The 23,934-nt window shown below is 40.3% G+C and overlaps 1 protein-coding gene across 3 annotated transcripts; it reads left to right on the top strand.

Moving 5' to 3' along the window:
- Positions 1 to 289: 289 nt before the first annotated feature.
- Positions 290 to 13,393, top strand: LOC136791077 (ubiquitin carboxyl-terminal hydrolase 42-like). Of its 3 annotated transcripts, XR_010832321.1 has the most exons (18): positions 290 to 1,249; positions 2,077 to 2,338; positions 3,046 to 3,246; positions 4,333 to 4,443; positions 4,604 to 4,706; positions 4,870 to 4,937; positions 5,094 to 5,164; positions 5,699 to 5,781; positions 7,011 to 7,122; positions 7,483 to 7,623; positions 7,817 to 7,917; positions 8,378 to 8,519; positions 9,199 to 9,480; positions 10,273 to 10,367; positions 10,696 to 10,850; positions 12,296 to 12,578; positions 12,901 to 13,150; positions 13,311 to 13,393. XR_010832321.1 is itself a non-coding variant. In XM_066999368.1 (17 exons), exons 1-16 carry the CDS (start codon positions 509 to 511, stop codon positions 11,750 to 11,752), a joined length of 3,498 nt encoding a protein of 1,165 aa, XP_066855469.1. In that variant the 5' UTR covers positions 301 to 508; the 3' UTR covers positions 11,753 to 11,796; positions 12,296 to 12,438. The 3 variants fall into 3 exon arrangements, 2 of the variants coding, with proteins under 2 accessions (XP_066855468.1, XP_066855469.1); XM_066999368.1 differs by lacking the exons at positions 12,901 to 13,150; positions 13,311 to 13,393 and adding an exon at positions 10,923 to 11,796 and having other exon boundaries at positions 301 to 1,249; positions 12,296 to 12,438; XM_066999367.1 differs by lacking the exons at positions 12,901 to 13,150; positions 13,311 to 13,393 and having other exon boundaries at positions 300 to 1,249; positions 10,696 to 11,796; positions 12,296 to 12,438.
- The last annotated feature ends 10,541 nt before the right edge of the window (positions 13,394 to 23,934 follow it).

Genomic DNA, 23,934 nt, shown 5'->3' with positions numbered 1-23,934 from the left:
TTCCAACAAAATCATCCTCTGGGATTTGAAGCTTACTTCAAATTACATGCCAACAGCTCTTTTCCCTGAAAGGTCTTGCCCAGTTCTTACGTCATAGTAAAGTGTATACCTATAAAATTTACAGTTAACGTCTTCTCTTAGTTTGTCCAATTTTTGCATTATCGCTCAGCTGTGTGCTCATTTATAAGCTGATGCATGTATACAAGCTGCTGCTCAAGTCCTACGTCTTGTTTGCAATTCTTCGTTTCCTTGTTGCCAGCATATTGTAAAGCGGATCCCTGCTGCTACTCGCTCTAGAAGAAAAGGAATCATCGGTTTGGTTACCAAATACCCGCTTCTGGAAACCAGAAGTGTTTTGGTCTCTCTTCCCTTCGAATGACTCCACACCTCTCATCAGATAATGGATTGCTGACCTAGAATCAGAGAACATCCCAAGGTGGAAAGGGCTCACAATAATGAGCGAGTCCAACTCCTGGCTCCACACAGGACCACCCCAAAAGCAGAGCCTATGTCTGAGAGCATTGTTCAAACACTTCTGGACCCCCGTCAGGCTCGGTGCCACGACCACTGCCCTGGGCAGCTGTCCCAGTGCCCGAGCGCCCTCTCAGGGCAGCACCTGAGGCGCACGGGGCTCGGCGGGGCGGCCCGGGAGGGGAGGAGGACGGCGGGGCGAAGCGGCCGCTCCCTCAGAGCCGTGTCCCCGCCGCCTCGCCCGCACGTCGGGGCTTTTTCGTGTCGGGGCTTTTTCGTGTCGCGCCCTCGGGCTCTCGCCGCGGGCGACATGCCGCTCCCCAGCGCGGACAGCTTGCGCGCGGGGCCTGCCCGCGGCGGCGGCGGGAGGGAAACCCCAACCGCAAAGCCGTCCCGGCAGGGAGAGCTCGGGGTGCGGGCCGGTCCGGCACCGACAGTAAAGACACGCCGGAGGAAACGCTCTGCTTTTAGCCGTGAGCACCGCGGCCAGGTTGAAAAGGCGTCACGCTGGAGCTCCGAGTTGGGCGGCGTTCCGAGGCCGTTGTGGCAGTTGTGGAGACGGCCTCGGCTGAGGTGGCGGCTGCTGTCGCTGCTGTCCCCTCTGTCCCCGCTGTTGCCGCTGTTCCCGGCGCCTGGAGACCCCCGGCAGCCCCCTGTGACAGGACCTGTGGCCCCGGGGAGCAGGTCCTGTGGCCCCCTGTGCCCGCCGCCTCGTCGGCCATCCCGGCAGCAATCCTGCCAGCACAGAATAGCTCACCGGCTTTACGTGCGTTTCAGGGTAAAGTGACGATTAACTTCTATTTCCTGGCTTGGGTGCTGCTTTATTCTTTAACGGAGCTTCAGGTTTAAAGGTTAAACTCAGTTCTGTCAAGGTTAAACTCAGTTTCGTGAATGGCATCTTGGACAAAATCTTAAGCTGTGATTGACTCTCTGCTTAACAGAGGCCAAACGTGTACCTACTGAGAAGCAGGTCATAGGTGATAAGCCCTCACAAATTAACTTGCTATCACAAAGTGACGCCCAGAAAAAGTGTATTCAAAAGCTAGGCTCATTATAGAATCACAACCAAGCCATCATGACTGGTGCAGTAGACAGTGAGGTAGAGGGTGAGCCCTGGAAAGACAGAAGTAAAGTAGCAGCGAAATGCAGGTACCTTTGTGCACACGAAGCAGAAAAGCGCAGGCAGTAAAGTAATAGTGCTCCATTACTAGCGTGAGCAACAATTATATATAAATCGCAACCATTATCTATTAGATAATAGGTAATAATTAATAGATAATTGCAAAGCTCCAAAAATGCAATAAATAACTGATTCCCCTCAGAGAATGTCATTTGCATTTTTATATTAAAAAGACTCCAGAGTTGTAATGGATTAAAATCCTACGAAAGTGAAAGAAATGGCATCAGCCACTAGTTCTGCAGAAGCTAAAAGTAATACTGATAGAGTTTTGATGGAAATTTTTCCTTTGTGTGTTTAGTTTGGGGATTCCTTTTAAATCATTCATACCAGCAATTTAGTTCTTCAAGGCCGTTTCTTTGAGATTAAGTGACAGGACTTCTACTACTCTTTTCTTCTTGGAATGCTTCTTGGTATTCTTACGTCAGCCAGAACATTTGTCTCTGTCGCAGATGAGAACAATGACCATAGTTAACAAGCCCAAATCTTCAAAGTCTAAAAAGCCATCTTCAAGGCGGTCTGGCAAATCCAAGAAACCGAGTACTAAAAAACTGATGTCACGCACCGCAAACTGGGGCCGGATACCACCTGCAGAAGATTCAAGCCAAGTCTCTGTGGCCCAAGGATGTGGAGGTGCTATTTATTGTAGATCCTCTGAAAAATCTAAGCCTTTTGCCCAAAGAGATCTAAGTAAGTGTGCGCTTTATCCTGCCTCCGTTTTCTTCAAAACAAAAGTAGAAAGTGGTAGTTCTTGCTTGTTGCACTGATAGAGAACGGGACTACTGTGAATAAAGACTTCCAAAGCGATTCTCCTAAGGCAACTGAAGTGACTGACGTTACAGAAATTAATTTTGATATATTTACAGTCGACAGAGAAATGTGGGGAGCATTTTGTAATGCACTGATTCATCCATATCTTTTCTGTTTTGCAAAGAAAAGTGTTTGATTGTTGCTATTCACAGGTTCCATTATTCACAGGTTTTTGAATGTTAAGATTGCTCAGGAAAAGATCTGATATTTGTAGGGGTACCGTCATTCCTAGTTATTTGTTTTTACATTGTCCTTGCATTTATTACCATATAATTTCAAGTCTAAGTTTGTGGTTGAAGTTATAATAAGGAAAAAAGCATATAATAAGGAAGAAATTAAAATGGTTGACTAAACTTTTTTTTCCCAAAACGTTGTGTTGACCAGCCAATTTGAAGATGGCGGTATTAAAGGTGTCTGCAGTAAGTTTTTCTGTTTTGGATTGTAGCTAGTTCCTCTAGGTGCTCCCGCAGAATAGTATTTTTACTATGCCTATATATACTTTATATATTCACTATACCTATATATACTTAATACCTTTCTTAGAAACAAACAAACAAAATCTCTTTTTAAATATAACTTTCTTGCAGTTGTTAATGATGGAATTGCTCCGCCACAAAGGATTCTTTTTCCACCTGAGAAGATACGTATGGATTGGCAAGAAACACAAAGTGTTGGAGTTGGCCTGTACAATCTTGGCAACACGTGTTTTCTTAATGCTACTCTACAGTGTTTGACCTACACCCCCCCACTTGCCAATTACATGCTTTCTCTTGAGCACAGCCAGTCATGTGAGTACTTTCTAACAGTATTTTAAATCTGTTGGATAGCTGTGAAGGTGAAAGAACAGCAGTGATTCTGTGAGACAAACTTACTTGTCTGATTTTACCTGTAGACGCTGGCTTTGAGCATTGTATTAGCAGTGGGCTCGGAATAGCATATGGAGTGCGTTTAATGCACCATGTGTTTTTTTTGTTTGTTTGTTTGTTTGTTTTTTTAAAAGGATCTTTTCTTGCTTCATGGGAATAATGAAGTGCATTGGACAGTAATGCATTTAATGAACATTTGGCATTTGGGCTATTTGGGCTTCCTGCTGCTAGAAAGGCAATAAAATTTAGGATGTTGGCATCATAGGTCTTTAGTCTGCACAGCCGAGGTTCCATAATGCACTACAATAAATGGTCTGTTCGTTGTTGAACCAATTAAAAAAAAAAAAAAACAAAAAAAACCTAGAAAGCAATATGAGCTGTTATGAACACGACTAGATTTTTTTGTGGGACTGTATTAAAATCTAGACTGATTTTGTCCTAAATAAAATGTTGTACTATAAAGTAAATGTTGTACTAAACCTGTATGCTTTTTAGGCTGGTATCTTTGTATCGATACCTAGAAATTTAACTGTTTTCTTCCTGTATATAGAAATCGTTTCAGTTAAGAATCCTGTTGAAAAAAGGAGGGCAGAAGTACTATTACATACATTACTGTAATTTTTCCTTTCTCCCAAAGGACTCGTAGCTCTGTATCATGAAGCTCACCTGACAGCACTGTGCTGAAAATAACCCACGTTCTCTTAATGCTGTATCATCAAGGTCAAATATTCTTTCCTCATACATTTTGCAACCTGTGGAGTTCACATTCCTGTCAGCCTTTACAAACGTGACTTTGCAGTAGTCTTTTAGATTTCTCATCACAAAATGCACTTGAATACAGGCTTAATGGATATTTTTATTCTATAAAGTTGTGTGAAATGAAATGTTAGGAGACTGTTGGGACAAGGAGAGTGGATATTGTATCTATAGTTTAAATGTTACTTATATGTTTGTTTGTAGTTATGTCTGTTTCGCTAGACTGGGATGCTTTCTTCTTTCACTCTTCAGGTCGTGAACAAGATTTTTGCATGATGTGCACGATGGAGACTCACATTAACCAGGCCCTGCGTTGCACTGTTGATGCCATCGAGCCTACGCGTGTTATCAATAATCTCAGTCGTAAGTGGCTTCAGATGTGTTTCTTTTTCAGCATCTTGTAATCTTCAAATAATTATTTGATGTGTATAAATGGTTTTAACACTGTAAAGAAGAGAGATTTTAGAAACAGGAGAATTACTTCATTTTTAAATGAGGTGAATACTATCATCTTCTTATTTAGGAATAGGACAACATTTCCGTTTTGGCAGTCAAGAAGACGCACACGAGTTCTTGCGCTATACTGTTGATGCTATGCAGGAAGCGTGCTTGAATGGAAGCACCAAGTAAGCATAAACAAATTCACTTTTATACGTTCTCTAGCACCTTTTAGGCCTTTATTTACTATCAAAACTGAAAGTCTAGGTCATCCTTGGTTTTCATAAAACTCTTTGAAGAGTTAACTGTGTGCCTTAAATCTTCTGAGGTCTGATTATAATTTATTTCCAGATTGGACAGATCTTCTCAAGCTACCACCATCATTCATCAAATATTTGGAGGATTTCTAAGATCAAGAGGTACTTTTAAAAATATTCCTGTCCTTAGAACTGATCTGTGTCTTTTGTCGGTAGTAAAGCAGTCTGTAGTTTGTCTGAAGTAGTATCTATCGACAACTTGAATGTGGACAGTTAGTCTCCTTCACGTGTTGTTAAGCATTTATATTTTGCTTCCAGTGAAGTGCTTGAATTGCAAAGCAGTTTCGGATACGTATGAGGCATTTCTTGATATCACTTTGGATGTAAAGGTAGGAGGTTTTGTAAATATAATTCATGATGTTTAAGTACATGTATAACTTTCTAAATTAAACTTGTTTAACTTAAAAAACCAAACCACGTACAATGTTAAAATATAAGAGCTTGGTGGTGGTTAGAAAGTGGATTGGACTTTGTCCTTCTGTGGAACCCCTGTAAATAGTCTCCACGTCTGCATTGGGTTTAAGGGGAAAGAATTTTATTGCTGCGCAAAGTATAATACTGTCACACTTCTTTGTTGTTCTACCTCAATATACGTCTAATTGTTAGACTGTTGGATTTGTTGCCAGTATTGATGAGAAAGCACACTATAGATGCTGTCTGCGTTACTGGAAAATGATTTGTTTCAAAGTAGAATGACTTCCAGGTGAGGTAAACGCTGAGCATGCTCTTTCTGCCTCCTTCTTGACAGTGCTCATAGTAGATCGCTTAAGTATGTGTTAGTCAGGTTCTCTTATAAACTCCTAGTGCGTCTCTGGAATTTTGAATTTACAGTGACTTTACGCTCTTCTCTCTCGCTCCTCTAGGCGGTTTCATCTGTTACCAGAGCTCTAGAACTATTTGTGAAACCTGAAGAGCTGGATGGAGAGAATTGCTATAAATGTAGCGAGTAAGATTATTACTAATTATGTCTTAATACTAGATATTAGTTTTATATATTACATGACTTAGAGCGTAAGTTATCCTTTAACTTCATTTAGAAATAAGGAGACGCAGCATTGTTGTTGTTGTTGTTGCTTCATTTTCTAGTAGTGGTGAGCTGAAGCAAGGAGCTATGGAGAATGATTTGGAGTGGAAGGCAGCAGCAGGTTCCTACAGGTCCTAGCGTTCACTGTGAAACAAAGTTAGATTGAGTGTCAGGGAATGTGAGCTGGCTCTGTGGTAATGAATGTTAGCAGCCTGTGCTGGCTCACTAAACAGCGTCTTGCACAGCTCTTGAACTGTGAAACCTGTCGATGTGGACTAATGTCCGAAATGAGCTCCCTTAAGCCTAACCCGTGCACAGGGAAAGCCTGTTGAGTTCAGGCGCTCTCTGTGCTGATCAATATGTAAGATGTTTCTACGTATGTGAGAGACAATTGAATATTTGCATAAGATGGTTTGGCAAAACAAGCTGTTAGTCAAACATCCCCTCAGAAAAGCACAGAGTGCCCGGCTCAGTTCTGTAGAATTCATGCCTGACCCCTCTAAATGAAAAATGCAGTATCCACTTCTTGTTGTTGGATACTAAGGAAATTAGGGTGTCGAATCAAGAGCGTCCAATAGGTTATTAAAGCAATTTAATCCCAGGTTCGTCTTGGCCTGCGGATCCTAGAAAGCAACATGCAGCGTATTCAGGATTCTCATAAGTGATGTCTGAGGAAGAGAAAGAACTGTAATAGCACCTCACATCTGAATTGCATGGTCCTTCCTTAATGTGCTCTTTGAGGTGTGATCGGTTCAGTCACACTTAAAGCCAGAATTTTCCGTCTTTTTGTGAGTTTAAAAGGAAAGGCCTTGCACATGTACAGTACTTTTTCCATTGCTGATAACTGTTATTAGTCTTATATATAACTCATTTTTACTATTTTTTGTTTATATTTTATAACTCCCTGGTAATACGCTTTCGTGAGAGATTCCTGTTCCCGCTATGCTCTGAGTTGTTGGTAAAACTTACCTTCTTCTCTGTATTAACAAACGTGACATGCAGTGCATGGGTTTATGAAAAGAAAAAACCAAACATATGATGCAAGTAAATATCATTCAAATAGCATAAGCATGCATGAGACATTAAAACGAGTTTGTTTTGGGGGCAAAAAAGATGATGCTTTCAAACACTTGTCTCTGCTTGTTTTTAAGGTGTAAAAAGATGGTTCCTGCATCCAAGAGATTTACCATACACCGTTCTTCCAACGTTCTCACAATATCACTGAAAAGATTTGCAGATTTCACAGGTGGAAAGATCAACAAGGTATATTTCCCGCTGTAATGCAACTTTGTCATCATGTAATGGGACATCCCCCAAAGCTGAAAGTTGTTAATATTTTCAGACAATAATTGTAGACTAACGACTACGGCTTATTCTTTCTCTTAATATCAGTAAAGTTCCTGCTTGACAAGAAGCATATACTTTCCTCTGAGAAGGCTAATTCATCAGAAAACAGTTGTCTGCAACTTCTAGTATTAAACGTTGCTTATGGGAAGACTTATTTTTAGTGAATCAAGAGATATATTCATATAATTCCAGTCTCTGTTTTTTGGAAGTGTTTTTCTCTGGCTAGTCCGCGAAGTACTCTGATATAATTTTTCTATCTTCTTGGTCTCTCTTTAGGAAGTAAAATATCCTGAGTATTTGGACCTCCGAGCCTACATGTCTCAATCAAGTGGAGAACCACTCCTCTATGCCTTATATGCGGTGCTGGTGCATCATGGTATCAACTGTCGCTCAGGACACTATGTATGCTACATAAAGGTAGAAGTCAACATCATTTCTAACAGGGTAAAGGTTGTGCTGGCAAACCAGTTCAAGTGTTACTAGTAGTACTGTTTCTAGGGAAAAAGATTTCATTATATGTTTATTTGACACGTGTGTATTTTATTGCTATCTGTGATTTCATTTGGAAAACATGCAATTCATCTAAAGATATCGTTGTCTTTATTTGCAGGCTGGTAATGGACTTTGGTATCAGATGAATGATGCAAAAGTAGTCCGTACTGACATTAAAAGAGTTCTTGGTCAGCAAGCTTACTTACTTTTTTATATCAGGTAATAACAAGTATTCAAATGTGTTCAGAAGAGATTTACTCTCCTGTTATTGATACTTTTCTTTTTGCAAGTGTTTTTCTTTCTCTCCCAGGAAAAGATGATTATTTCTCTAATTCAGTTCTGTCTAACCTGAAATTCTCTGTCATTTATTATCTTTTGTTGCTTGGCCTTAAACTGCAGCACTTGTGTAAATTGCTGTATATGTGTTATCTGTAGCTGGCTAATTTAGAGAAGGAGAGAAATGAAGGCCATCTGTGGTGTAAGAATGAATTATTGCTCTGAAAGTGATAGTCATAGTAGGAAGACTGTTACCTACTTTTCAGTTTGTAGTCTTGGCTAAGTCTTCTGTAGAGAAGGCTTCCATATCGTATGAACTGTTCCTATAAAATTATAGGATGGGATTTAATCCAAGAGTAGGCCGAAAGAAAAACTAAACTGAGATCACTGCTCTTTTCTGAAGGCGCTATGATTTGACGCTCGGAGAACGTGCTTTTTACTTAGCAGCACCGTCTTATCCCTGTTCATTCCCCCCTGGTCAGCGGGGGGCTAACAGTAAGCAGGCTGGATTTCTGGGACCACGACTTCCTCCTCATATGATTAAGGTAATTTAGGGAAGCGGGAGGGCAGATAATGGCACCAAACGGACAGTGGGTTTGGGGTTTGGTGTGGGGTTTTTTGTTTGGTTTTTGGCATCTTTGTTTTGTTTTCCTTCCCACGCTGCAGCTGTCTTCACAGCCCTCATGCTACAGCCAGAGTCATTCAAACAGTGGTTACTGCTGAATTGCGCAGCCATGCGACTCCATTGTTTATACCTCCTAGACAGCTTTGTAAAGCACAGAGAGCTACGCTCTTTGACAATTTAAGTAGAGTGTACTAATCCTCGAATCATTTAAAAGAGGACTTGTTTTTCCTATCGACGTCACTTTAGCTAAGACAGGGAAACCAAATTGTCTTATTCCTGAGCACCAGAACAATTATTCCAGGCTTTTTGGGGTATGTTTAAAGGGGAAACTAAATATATTTGGGAATAGCTTTAGGCAATGTTAAGTTGTTTGGATGGTTTTCAAAAATGATGTTAATTTGATATCAATATGCAGTAAACCAAAAGCAGGAATTAAATACACTTATGGGACTTGCATTTATCTTTTAAGGGCAGTGTTTTTTGCTTTTTAGGTGTTAAGACCATTTGTAGAAATACTTAGTAGGAGAATGACATGTTTAAAAATGTTAAATGGAGTGTTTCCATTAACCCGTCTTGCAATTTCTTCTTTTTAAATACAGAATTCAAGTCGTTTAAATGGAAATGGATCCATAAAAGAGGATGCAAATACCACTGGTGTCACCCTAAAAAGGCCATCTTCAGCACCACCAATGGCCTGTGTTCAAGAACAGGCGATTACCAGGCCTTCAATTACTGATACGTCAAAAAACCAGAAGATCACCATCAGTATTCACAATAAATTGCCTGCTCGTCAGACTGTGTCACAGCCTGACTGTCTTAGCAGTGCTGTGGAGGATGAAGATCTCTACAAGGCTGTTCCTTCATCCACAATCACAAATTCGGTAAAGCAAATGAAGCAAATACAAATACAAAAAAAAAAAAAAAAGAGTTTCTGCTGAAATTTTTGTGGAGCCAAAGGTGAATGGAAATCCTAAACTCAGCTCTGATAACACAGTCCCTTACGGTGCAGAATCTTCAGGAAAATCTGAGGAGGAGTCAAAGGGCTTATTTAAAAGGAATTGCAATGCAATGTGGAATTTTGGTTGGAAAGGTAGTCCGTACATCGCAGAATTCCCATTCTTCCTGTCAGAATGCTGATGAAGGAAGATCCCAGCATGAGCTGCCAAACACTGATTCACTGAATGGTGCTATTAGTTTAGTTCATGAATCTAAAGAAAACGGACTGAAACTTGATGATTCCACTTGCCAAGTTGAACCTGTTAAACCTTGTGAGATGTTCTTTTCTAAAACAAACGGATTGCTTGAAACATAGTAGTTTGCTCCATCGAGAATTTCTCACCCACGATGTATTCGGGAGTGTTTATCATGTTCCTAATTCAGGCGAAATGCTGAGAAAACACAGCACAAATTTGATCGTAACCCTTTGTGATACTATGCCATTAGAATTTGCAGAGCTGAGCTGACATTAGAACTTGTCAGCTTAAGCTGAGCTGAGATAAAAATTCTTAAGTTTCATAAAGTAGATTTTGGGAGGTGAGTTGGCGTTATCTTTGAAGTGTAGATAATGCATACAACACAAAGCGATCTTGCTTAGCATTTAATGTAGAAATTCTGAGAAGACTAGTCCTCAGCACAAATGGTATTTTTTCTGTCTGCTGACTTGTGCGTTTTAGTTGCAGATGCCTGGAGCTATGCCTCCAGTCCCTCGAGAAGTCATCATGGAATCCCTCACGGCCAGCCAGCTGAACAGCTTGTCAGAGGAAAGAAGGTAAAATGAGCACAGTCTGATTAAGACAAGATTTTATGGAAGTTCATTGCGGTTTTATCTGTCTACTAATACTATTTAATGGAAGGATTTAAATCAGTAGAATTCCGTACTGTATGGCCAGTGTTGCGAACAGAACTAATGATCGACACTGTGCATAGCACTCTGATGCAGGCTGGTGCCTCGCGGAGAACTTGTGTTTCTTCATAGAATGTTTTTCCGTTTTTCTCCATTATCTGGAGAAACATTGGCTGTTCCCCCGTCGCCCCCACCCCTTTTTTCTCAGAGCAGCAGGTGGAGGGAGACGGAAACGTGTTTTTATTTTGTGCAGTGTCCCGGGACCTCCGAAATCTACTGAGAATGATGAATACCTTGAACAGTACCAATGTGATGACCGTGGAGACAAGGAGAAACCAAGAAGATCAAAAGAACATGAACTGATTTCAGAAGAAAATGTTTTCTACATCAAAGAGTCTTCTGAGACTGGTGAGAAATTGCGGCAAACTTCCCCTCTAAAGTCTGACAGTGAATGTAGTTCTAAAAACCTTTCCTCCTTAGCTGTTACAGATAGATGCCAAGATACAAAGGACGAGACTAAAAAATCTGACAAAGAGCGTTACCAGAGAAAGAGGGAACATTCTCCTACTGAAGAGAAGGAGAGTCAAAAAGATGGTCATTCCAGCAAGAGAAGGTGCTCTCGGAGTGTGGAAGTTGTTAAGCAAAAGCGTCACAAGCAGGAGTATTGGGAGGGAAGCAGGTACAGATCTTCCCATAGTCAAAGGAACAGCCCTGATAATGGCAGAAGACCAGTAAAATATTCAAAGTACAGATCTCGAAGCAGAGGAAGATCAGAACAAGATAGCGCTAGATATTACCATTCCAAAGGGGAAAGAAGTTGGAGCAGAGAAAGATACTATCAAGATGAACCACGGAAATGGGAAAAATGTAGCTATTACAAGGATTACTATTCACCTCATGCAGCAGGAGACAGTAGAGAGAGAAAGTTCTCTCACGGTGATAAAGACTTTGACAAATTGACTCAGACTTACTCCAGCAGGTCACATAAGCGTTATCATTACAAAAGCAGATGGCCTCACGGTTCCCTCTTGAGAGAGGAAGATGTACATCACTTTAGCACACCCAGAGCAGACTCACATCGTTGCTCAGTAGCTCAGCAACATTCTGGAAAACATTCGCGTGAGAGACATGCACTTCCACCTGTGTCAGCTCATTTGGAGAACTGTCGCCAGAAAAAGGCAAAAGAAGGAAACAGAAAAAGACAATATACTCGTGCAGAAGGTAGTGAAAGTGAAATAGAAAGGCAACGCAGAAAGGTAGAAAAGGAGGTTTTAGGTGGTGAAAACATGAAAAAATATAAGAAGTTCTAGAAGAAAAAGAAGTCTGAAGATAAACAGGGAGAGAAGGATTCCAAGTAAGCAGGGATTCCAGCCTAATCAGCATTTTTTTTCCTAATTCTTTTCTGGGTGCTTCTCATGTTTTGTTTTTTTTTTTCATAGTTTCTGAGTTATTTAGATAGCATAATCTGGCTGGGGATCATGACTGGGGATCATTAGGTTGATCAGTGAAGACAGGAAAGGTATTGCTGAATTGTGTCAGAGCACTAGCTTTGGACCACGTAGTTCGAATCACATCTGCACACCATTCTGGATTAGGTTAAAATATTTTTTTTTTTTTACTTGCACATATTCCAGAGCTAACCATTGTTAATGATCTGTGTACCAACCAGGACCTATGGTCCTTCAATCTGAGGGCTTAAGTTTGCTGCATCTAAAGGAAGTTACATGTGCACAAAGTACCACAAAATAGCTGACATGCGGCAAATCATCGCCTGTGGTAAAATAAATAAAGTTTCCTGTATGCAACAAGTGCCACATCTTTTTTTCTCTTTTTAACTTGCATGTTTCTTTCAGACTTTATGATTTGTATTTCTCTGCGCTCCACTTTGACAATGCCAATCGCAAGCGTAACAAAAAGAAGAAAAAGGAGAAACATCAGGAAAGTGAAAGGCTTCTTGGAACACTTAGATCCTCGTTTCCAGAAGAAAACCCGGGAGAAGAAGGAAGAATCCCATCCTCCAGATGGCTCTTTATGAGAGCAATGCAGAAGTGAGGGCAGTAAACAACCTCACAAGGAAGGGAAGCCTTCCAGTGCAGGTGAAAGGAAGAAACATCGCATCCAGCGAGTATATTAAAGGTAAGCGGCTGCAGCATGTTTATGGGATTCCTTTTAGATTAATCTAGAGATTATCTAAAACAGTCTTTAAATGCTTGATGACTGAACAGTCTGCTGGATATTAAAATATGTTTTGAAAAATATGTTTCAAATGTTGTTTTTTCAGCTGTGTGGGGAGAACAAATACAGTGGCTATGAATATTTTGGCTATTATTCAGAACAGCATGTGGAGGGATATGTAAACTATGTAATATGTAAAAATATGTACTATGTAAAAATCCTGCTTTTTTTCTCCTTTTTGTTTTTTTTTTTTGTCTTTTTCTTTTTTTCCCTGCTATTATAGGTTTAAGAATATAGAGGAATGCGCTGATGGAAGCCATGTAAAGAGTCTCCAAATTTGCATTGGGTTTAAGCGGAAAGAATTTTATGTCTGCACAAATTATGATACTGTCAAAACTTCTTTGTTGTTCTACCTCAATATACATCTAATTGTTAGACTGCTGGATTTGTTGCCAGTATTGATGACAAAGCACACTATAGATGCTGTCTGCGTTACTGGAAAATGATTTGTTTCAAAGTAAAATGACTTCCAGGTGAGGTAAACGCTGAGCATGCTCTTTCTGCCTCCTTCTTGACAGTGCTCATAGTAGATCGCTTAAGTATGTATTAGTCAGGTTCTCTTATAAACTCCTAGTGCGTCTCTGGAATTTTGAATTTACAGTGACTTTACGCTCTTCTCTCTCGCTCCTCTAGGCGGTTTCATCTGTTACCAGAGCTCTAGAACTATTTGTGAAACCTGAAGAGCTGGATGGAGAGAATTGCTACAAATGTAGCGAGTGAGATTATTAACTAATTATGTCTTAATGCTAGATATTAGTTTTATGTATTGCATGACTTAGAGCATAAGTTATCTTTTAACTTCATTTAGAAATAAGGAGACGCAGCTTCGTTGTTGTTGTTGTTGCTTCATTTTGTTTAAACAACTGGTGCACGGAAATAATCCCAAACTTGAAAACGTTACATCTGTTTTGGAAATCTAAGAAGAGTGGCTATTAGCTGATATTGGACTTTTCTCGTAGCATTGTCTGCACCATGGCTTGTCAAGCTTCCTAGGCGTGTAGCTGCATGCTGAAATATTCATATTGGCAGAAGTGAAAAGACATGCCCAGTAAGTAGTGGTGAGCTGAAGCAAGGAGCTGTGGAGAATGATTTGGAGTGGAAGGCAGCAGCAGGTTGCTGCAGGTCCTAGCGTTCACTGTGAAACAAAGTTAGATTGAGTGTCAGGGAATGTGAGCTGGCTCTGTGGTAATGAATGTTAGCAGCCTGTGCTGGCTCACTAAACAGCGTCTTGCACAGCTCTTGAACTGTGAAACCTGTCGATGTGGACTAATGTCCGAAATGAGCTCCCTTAAGCCTAACCCGTGCACAGGGAAAGCCTGTTGAGTTCAGGCGCTCTCTGTGCTGATCAATATGTAAGATGTTTCTACGTATGTGAGAAACAATTGAACATTTGCATAAGATGGTTTGGCAAAACAAGCTGTTAGTCAAACATCCCCTCAGAAAAGCACAGAGTGCCCGGCTCAGTTCTGTAGGATTCATGCCTGACCCCTCTAAATGAAAAATGCAGTATCCACTTCTTGTTGTTGGATACTAAGGAAATTAAGGTGTCGAATCAAGAGCGTCCAATAGGTTATTAAAGCAATTTAATCCCAGGTTCGTCTTAGCCTGCGGATCCTAGAAAGCAACATGCAGCGTATTCAGGATTCTCATAAGTGATGTCTGAGGAAGAGAAAGAACTGTAATAGCACCTCACATCTGAATTGCATGGTCCTTCCTTAACGTGCTCTTTGAGGTGTGATCGGTTCAGTCACACTTAAAGCCAGAATTTTCTGTCTTTTTGTGAGCTTAAAAGGAAAGGCCTTGCACATGTACGGTACTTTTTCCATTGCTGATAACTGTTATTAGTCTTATATATAACTCATTTTTACTATTTTTTGTTTATATTTTATAACTCCCTGGTAATATGCTTTCGTGAGAGATTCCTGTTCCCGCTGTGCTCTGAGTTGTTGGTAAAACTTACCTTCTTCTCTGTATTAACAAACGTGACATGCAGTGCATGGGTTTATGAAAAGAAAAAACCAAACACATGATGCAAGTAAATATCATTCAAATAGCATAAGCATGCGTGAGACATTAAAAGGAGTTTGTTTTGGGGGCGAAAAAGAAGATGCTTTCAAACACTTGTCTCTGCTTGTTTTTAAGGTGTAAAAAGATGGTTCCTGCATCCAAGAGATTTACCATACACCGTTCTTCCAACGTTCTCACAATATCACTGAAAAGATTTGCAGATTTCACAGGTGGAAAGATCAACAAGGTATATTAAGAATATACCTTAAGAATATAGAGAAATGGTCTGCTTTTATTTTCATTTTCTCTTTTTTTCATTTTTCTCTTAATATCAGTAAAGTTCCTGCTTGACAAGAAGCATATACTTTCCTCTGAGAAGGCTAATTCATCAGGAAACAGTTGTCTGCAACTTCTAGTATTAAACATTGCTTATGGGAAGACTTATTTTTAGTGAATCAAGAGATATATTCATATAATTCCAGTCTCTGTTTTTTGGAAGTGTTTTTCTCTGGCTAGTCCGCGAAGTACTCTGATATAATTTTTCTATCTTCTTGGTCTCTCTTTAGGAGGTAAAATATCCTGAGTATTTGGACCTCCGAGCCTACATGTCTCAGTCAAGTGGAGAACCACTCCTCTACGCCTTATATGCGGTGCTGGTGCATCATGGAATCAGCTGTCGCACAGGACACTATGTATGCTACATGAAGGTAGAAGTCAACATCATTTCTAACAGGGTAAAAGGTTGTGCTGGCAAACCAGTTCAAGTGTTACTAGTAGTACTGTTTCTAGGCAAAAAGATTTTCTGAAATAACCCCAAACTTGAAAATGGGATCTTGTATAAAATCTTAAGCTGTGATTGACTCTCTGCTTAAGAGAGGCCAAACGTGTACCTACTGAGAAGCTAGGTGATAAGTGTTTTTGTACACTTATAAGTGGTCATTTTGTAAAGAGACTGCTGAAAAATCTGAACAGTGCTGCTGCAGAACTCTGAATGGGGGGCTAGCAACTGTCTTAACTGATCTGGAATCTTGAGTTTACTTTTCAGTGGACAGGAGGAGAGTCTCTCAAGGCAAACAGAGAGAGAAATAACACCCGATACTCATGTCAACATAAATTTATGCTCAGAGTGTAGGTGTAGGAACAGCGTCGGTATGTATATGGAACATCGGGAGAGGAAACTATATCGGTATTTACAGCTTTTCTACTTCCTTGTCAGAGAGACGTTGTCTCCAAATTAGAAATTGATGTATTTTGAATAAGGGCTGGTGGATCGGATTTATTCTTACTAGTGTTAATATTTGCTCTTGATTAGTACTTAATATCTGGTAACGCATCAATCAATCGTCAAAAATAAACTTAAAAATGTGTAAGGCTTATCTCGTTGGTCGATACAAAGACCAAGGTCTTTTCTCTTTTCTCTTTTTTTTTTTTTTCCCCAGTATTGTTTTTCTGTTTTCCTTCTCACTGCAGTCTTGATTTTGTTTCTTGTCCCTTAAGTATGTTTTCAATGTGTTGTTGAAACATTTTCCCTTTCAATGCAAAAAAAGGAGCTGTCACTGGTGTCTGCAAGTTGAAGACTGGAGCTTATCTGAAAATCACTGAGCCCAAGAGCTGTCACCTTAGTCTTCCAATAGGACAAGGATGTCTTCGTTTCTCAGTTAAATGCATTTTTCAGGTTTGTGTATTATTTTCTCAGGAATGGAAAGTGTGCACACAATTTGCCAGTTGTGGGACTAGGAGTTCTCTTATTTCCTGTGCTTTGTTTAACCTGTCTTAAGTTTAATGGATAGCAATCAAGGTGTACTAGAAATCTGAAAACACTTTATGCTTTGTTCTCTCAGTCATTTTGGTATAACAAACTAGCTTATGGTTTAAACCCTCCATTAGGTTAGCATTTTCCCTAAACGTAACAAGTCCCTGTGTGCTACAGGAAGACAGTAACAAAAAATTAAGTATAGATATTCATCCTGCCATTATTCAGCTTCTGCCTATGGACAGACAATTACACTTATTTAAAGCGGTATCCTCTTGAAACCTAATCAGCATGTTAGAAAGCACTTAGTTATCGGCTTTTGTCCTGGAGGGCTGAGGTTTGTTTTGTTTTGTTTTACATTCAGCATTTCCTTTTCTAGCTTCCATTCCCCTGTTGTTTTGCATGAGGAAAACATGCAGCTTTACAAAGTAGAACGGAAAGAGATGCTTTTCAGTCTAACTTTTCAGTTTTTTGTAGGAGTTTTAAATGTGGTAGGTGCAAAACAGCATAAGTACTGCTGCCAAAGTTATATTCAAACAAGTATTTCTTGGAGAAGCAGAAGAAGCCCAGGGAGAAATAAATTTACAAACATGCTCTTCATGCTCTCCTTTCCCAAGATTTCTCTGAGATATATCCCATAGTCTGTGGGTTTTGAGGTATGTGGTTCCCAGGAGTGAAAAGGAGGGCCAAACAGCTCTCCTCTCGGATCTCCACGTGCCAGGGCTTTAGTGTACTGCCACTTATGGCTCCGCTTTTCACCTGGAAAAAGCGACCTCATGCTGTAAACTGAGGAGCCCTGCAATTGTTCTACTTGGGTTTTTTTTGTTTTTTTTTTTTTTTCCCCTGCTCGTATAGGCTTAGAAATGTGCTGATGAAACAATAAAAAAGCCAGCTTGGTACATCTCCTTACAAAAAAATAAGTACAAACTTGAGCTCCTGATCGGCTTCATGCTGAACTCTGTGCTGTTCTTGTCGTAATCTTGGTCTCTCAGTAGATAATATGGTTTAATTACGAATAGAATCATGTGATGAAGAAGATCTCACACTGCAACAAATTCAGCATCTCAAATGAAATTTTACATTTTCCGTGATTTTCTTTCTGAGCAGAAGTGTGTAGTATTAAATATATATATATATATATCTGTGATGAAGCCACGGTCGCAGTTACTCAGATATCTTAATAAGCACTTGCAGGAAGATAAATTGCTGCATCTTTTAGCATTATTTAATTGTAGGGTTAGAGACATGTTGATTCAACAGTGCTGTAAAGTTTCTAAGAGGTCACTTTGAAAAATACCAGCTAAATTACTGGCAAGACTGCACCCGTTCTTAAAAACAAACAACCCCCCCAAATCATCTGTTTTCCTCTTACAGGTAACTGAAGTAATCCCCGAAGAAGACTGTTCACTATCCAAAGGCAAGTTTTATTTTTAAACATTTTCTACATTTTATACCTAGCCACAACTTAACAACCAGTTAACGGTCGGTGACAATCCTGTTCAGTGTTGAAAATGTCATTCTGGCATAGGAAACAAAGGACTTCATCTTCTTGCTTTACAGCTGAATGTCTTCTACATAATGTTTGGAGAAGTGAAATCTTGCAAGAGGTTTTCAAAAATTCTGCCCCGGTTTGGATGATGAAGTAAATTGCCATAGTCAGTAGATTCTGGCACTGACAAGTTCCTTCAAGCTAAAGAGGGAGTGCGATTGTTGCAAAGCATGACTGTGTTTTGAGACAGGGACGACCACAAGTTTTAATCTTAAAATACGACATGGAGGGGAGGCTGGTTGTTCACACATTCTTGCAAACATTAATACAATCTGTCCCATTATCAAGAACAAAATTAGGGACTGAACGGAGGTCTTTCAAATACCAGTGTTGCAAAAATAGACTTTTTATGCTACTAATGTCAAAAGAATCCTGATTGTACTAAACTGTGTCTCTTCTAGCTGATAAATCAGGAATAGCACAGAAGAAAATGCGTCTGCTCTAATGCTCTTTGGGCTTCGGTGAATTCTCTGGCCAGCAGATGGCGAACTCGCTTATTCTAAACCAGTCAAAAGTATAGGGAGAAAGTAAATGTCTTGCACACATTACACAAGTCCAGGGCATTGGGATCACTGGGCTACATGAGTGAAAGAGATGTACCCCAACAGTACCCCACTTAGATACGCTGCTTGCAACATAAGCAGGATGGGAGGGCTGTGCAAAGCAATTTTGGTAAATTGAGGAATTCATGTATTTCATCAAGCCTAAAGATACTAATTAGTTTCATGTGGGGGAAGGTCAGTCTTTCAAAGAAAAGAAAAAACATCTCTTAAGCAGGATTTTCTGAATGGTGGAATCTAATCTGAAAAAAGGCCACTTCAGCAGGTTATTTATTTATTTATTTATTTCTTACTGTATTGAACCTCTCAAGTAAGCTAGGAGCAGACTAGGAACAACTGAGGACTTGTTAGAGTGTGCCTTTTCACCTGGACTCATGTTACTTTGAATAAATTAACAAGGATAGCTAGTGATAATTTGTGATTTAAGGAAATTCCAGATACGTGAGAGAAAGAGCAGCGTTAAAGCAGTTAAATTCCTGCTCTCTCTAATAAGTGCTCTCTCTAGCCAGTTTCTGAACGCTTCTGTTCTGTGGCTAGGATTTGGTCAGCTTGACCACAAGATCACTAGTAAAACAAGGATGCCGTCCAGTCAAACCTTCAAATGAATGCAACTTACCTAAGGTCTACCGTTTGCTATCAAAACAGGTAGCTTTGTCCTAATATTCTGTACAGTTGACCAATTTTAGCATGGAACTGAAATGCAGTCAGTTTAATGGGAGGGCTTTGGAAGCTGCCTTCTCCAGTCAGTTCAGCCCTGTAGTCAGAGAGCAGATCAAGCTGTGTGCAGGCTTGTGACTTCTCTCTTTAGAAAGAAAACCACTGAGCCAGACAGTTCCATGTTGAGTATCACAACAGGGAATGACATTTCTTCCCTTTGTCTTTCAGATGCAGAGCTTACTGATGGAAGCCTTCAATACTCAGACTAAACCTACCATCAAAACGGACGACCTTTTTACCATCCAAACCAACCATTTTTCCATCAAACCCAACACCTTGGGTTTTGAAATGAAACTGGTAAGCCACAAGTCTTTATTGAATCTATTTTGCAGTGAAAGGGTTTTCTCTGTAACCTGATCATTTAAACTGTTGTGCTTAAAAGAAGGTCACTTGCAAGAGCGGTTATAATCCATGCTATAAAATTGAATCATCCTCTAGAAAGAAAAAGAAAAGGAGCAATTATCTTGCATGTACTCTTGATAAAGGAGGAGCTACACAATGGTATATAGTTTCACACTTTATTTTTGAGAATGTCCAGGCTTAAGTAACAGCTCTTGATGATAAATGAAAAGATTAATACGCAGTGGATTTACACAGAACATTGCGTTTTTAACAATGATCGATACAGAGTATTTGTCATGCAAATCACCTGTGTACACCAAGAAATACTTATTTCAATATATATCTGTACAGTATTTACATTTTATATTTAAACTCTAACTCGAAACATTTTCCAAGAAAATACAGAAATGGAACTGGTAAGCCACAAGTCTTAATCTGCAGCATTTGGTCTACAACAGACCTGGCTTTTCCAGCAAGCGTATCTACATAGATATGTAACAAATCTTAAAAATAGGCATTGTTTTTATATATGAAGCATTATAAATGCTGCTTGGTTTATAAAGCTTCGGTTTTGTACCCGTTTAAAACTGTTCAAAATGTCAAGTGATTTAGAGCTTACTTTGTCAGAATATTTTAAAATTTAAGTCAGTCCAGGGGAGTTTAACTATTATATACAGTTCTCTCCCTAGATTGCACTGGCAACGGGGCAGCAATTTAATGCTAGAAATAATATACTTCCTGCTACGATCTCCTCAGTTACATGTTACTCTAAATAATTATTTCTGCAGGGTATAAGAACTTCAAATACAGCAAACGAACTCTCAAGGCGTTTCCTTTGTGCTTACAGGTAGACACCGTCGCCTGGCTGGATAAACAGATTTTCTTGAAGGTGTTATTTCAGCATATAAGAATTGATTAAAAAAAAAAAAAAAAAGTGCTTCATGGCTTATTGGTTTTGTAATCTCACAGTTCTCCAGGAACACTTGATTTGCTGCATTTCACCATTACACTCGTCAGTAGCACTGATTCTGGTTTATCACTATTTGCATTACAAATCTCCTTGTCCAAAGCCTAAACTGATGTATGCACTGCTTGAAAACAAAACGTGGTTGCAGAGCAGAAGACTCAAGTCATTAGGTTAGCAGCTGCGTAACCATACTGCTTTCCAAACATAAGATGTAGAGCTTATTGAGTTTCTATGAAGAGTTTAAACGGCTCCCATTAAGCAAAGATGTCCCCACACTGCTACTTCCTCTTAAGCAAGGATTCTACCTCCTTTGGCTGAGGCTTGCTCCCTTACATTCGAACATTCATCCAAGTAGCCTGCAATTCCACATTCGTGGGGGAAAGTCTATAGAATAGAAAAGGTTCCTCCAGTCTCTTCCTCTCAGCCTTTTTTTGAAGCATGCAATAAAGCAAAACATTCACAGGCTGACCTTCCATGCAAAACAAGGCAACTTAGTAAGACAGGAACCGCAAAACTGATTGCTCTTTAAAGTTAAAATGAGATTTGAAATAGATCAAGTTAGCAAGTGGTGTTAAGTCTGTAAGTAAGTCTGTTTTTGCCAGTGCAGCACAGTTCCCTATCATGTAGCCAGAGCTGCTTCTGTAGCTCCAAGAAGCAAAACTGCTTTGACAAAATACTGTGTCATGAAAGCATTCGTTGGTGCGGTAGGCACAGCTCAGGTTCAACAACTGAAAGACCATCAGAGTGGGACTGCAGAAAGATCTTTCAGAAGTTCCAAAAAGACGTGTGGGGGTGGGAGTTTAGTTGTGTTAGATAACACAATCTTAGATAAAGATTTTGGTCTTAACGTAAAAGTAAGGGCGTCTACCGATTTCTTCAACTCCAACAACTGAAGCACAAGTCTGAAAAATCGCCTTTAAGAATGCAATGAAAATATTTAACTCTTCTGTATGTTCATAGTTTGTTGTCAAGCAAAGGAATGAATGCTGATGCCTTAACTATCTAGGGCTGTAGCTTACAGAAAGACTACACCTTCCTGTTTTTTTCCCTTTAAAAACGTTAAATCCATGTGAAATTATTTGGGGATGTTTTCACATGCAAAGCCTAATGCAACTCGTGCCTAATGCAAGCCCTGTCATCTTCTTCCTTTAGTAGTGTCGCATTAAGGGGTGTAGCCGATTGACCGTTACGGGTCCGGTCGGCTTCAGGGTACTGAACTATCACGGCCACGGATCCACCAACAACGCAGCACGCCCTCGCTCTAGTCGCGTTCAAGGAGAACTGTCACGGCCAGGAACAATGCAATTAAGTGCAGTTTATTACGGCAACAGATACACAGGTCCTTTGGATTGCCAGTGATAAATTCACTGTCTGCAAAAGCAAGCTAGCATGCATGAAATGCACAGGTACACGGCCTAGGTATTAAGATGTTAAAAAGCATAAAGACGCTAGAGATTTCTAAGTTTCCGTGGAGACGCCTGGTATAACCAAGCGTTCAGATCTTACCTCGCAGCATCCCAGTGGGCGGGGGGGGGAGGGGTGAGAGGCTCAGCCTGTCGACTGATGTCAGAAGGTATTCTTCGTGACAGTATCTTCCCCAACATTCCCTTAAGCCAATTTATATTATTTTCTATCTTTTAGGTGGAGCTTGAGTGACTCCAGTCATGCGTATCTTGGTTGTGATTGGTAGAAATTACCTCGCTTGCGTTTAAAGGTACAGGCTCCGAGAAATTCAGAGGATGTGCTCAGTGAGGGGTGGTTGCCCCTTGGAGGCGGGTAGCTTTTGGGATGGAGGGGTGCTTATAATGCCTAGTCACTTAAGGCAATTACTCCACAAGGAGTAACTTTACTCCTTTAACTTAACTACTTGAACTACTTTAAGCTTTAACTACAGCATATCTAAAACATAAGGAGGATGTTACTATGTAAAAAGCAGATGAAACCAGTCCTTAACTCTTACTGCTTATTGTGCGTGAGCAGACTGGCATGAGTTTTAGCTATACTGGCAAATATCAAAGCACACCTGTGTAGTCCCAAAGCTGGGAGAAAAGCAAGGAAACCTTGAAGAAAATAGGGAGGCCTGTAGCTTGTGTAGTCTTTTAGCTGAGAAAATAAGGAAGGAGAGAGACAGGTAGCCTTGAGCTAGCAGAAGCAAGGAAGAGAAGGGATAAAAGGGAAAAAACAAGAAGGAGAAAACCAGCTCCAGACTGGCCTGTAGTAACCTTTTGCTCATTAAGGGTCATTAACACATTAGAAATCACACCTGTCAAAATGATAATCCTTGCTAATGTGGGATTCGGTGTGTGTCCCCCTCCTCCTGTACCACCCCCCCCCCCCCCCCCCCCCCCCGGTGTTCCTCTGTAATGCGCAAGCTCAGTAGAGAAAAGTTAGGTGAGCTGTAATAACCAATCAAAAGGAGCCAAAGAGAGAGTTTTCACAAGTTTCCTGTGTATGAATGACGGTGATTCGAGTCAGAGGTGTGCTTGCTTTGCGAAAGATAGCCAAGTACCTGACTCTGCAGAGTTCTGTAATTAATTATGTAATTAAAAGACCTTGGTGTGCATTCCGACTCTGGGTGCTTATTGGCGCGGTGCACTGGGCACGAACTCGCGGACAACATCTGTACTCAGTGTGATGCCTACAGACAATCCTTTACTGTTGGGACCTGCATATTTTTCTGTGCCTTCAACACAAACCCTTTGGTACAACTAGTTCCCTACGTAGCTGCCAGTTCACCACTCAGTTGCACTTCTGAAGAGGAAAAGCTATTTCCCTCTAACGTAGGAGCACATACTCTAAATGCAAGCTTCACTCAGCTGGTCATTTACTGCAGGACAAGATTTGAAAACTGTTGTGGAGATTCTGTTGGGTTTTCTGCTTACAGAAAAATTAAGTGCCAAATCGCCCTCTACTCCGCTTTGTAGTGCTGCATTTAATGGAGATTCAAAGAATTTCATTTGCTCCTCCGTTTATGGACAACGAGCTGAAGGAACAGGTACAGCACATTAGCCTGGAATGCCTTCCCTCCCAACCAAAGTAAACTGGAGCTGTAACTAACACAAGCAGAAACAAGGCTTCCACGTTTTCAGCTGAATAAAGTTCCAACAAAATCATCCTCTGGGATTTGAAGCTTACTTCAAATTACATGCCAACAGCTCTTTTCCCTGAAAGGTCTTGCCCAGTTCTTACGTCATAGTAAAGTGTATACCTATAAAATTTACAGTTAACGTCTTCTCTTAGTTTGTCCAATTTTTGCATTATCGCTCAGCTGTGTGCTCATTTATAAGCTGATGCATGTATACAAGCTGCTGCTCAAGTCCTACGTCTTGTTTGCAATTCTTCGTTTCCTTGTTGCCAGCATA

This window comes from Anser cygnoides, chromosome 6 (assembly GCF_040182565.1).
Source record: "Anser cygnoides isolate HZ-2024a breed goose chromosome 6, Taihu_goose_T2T_genome, whole genome shotgun sequence".
NCBI classification, from domain to species: domain Eukaryota; kingdom Metazoa; phylum Chordata; class Aves; order Anseriformes; family Anatidae; genus Anser; species Anser cygnoides.
The sequence above is the reverse complement of the archived record's forward strand: the minus strand, read 5'-3'. Positions and strand labels throughout refer to the sequence as shown.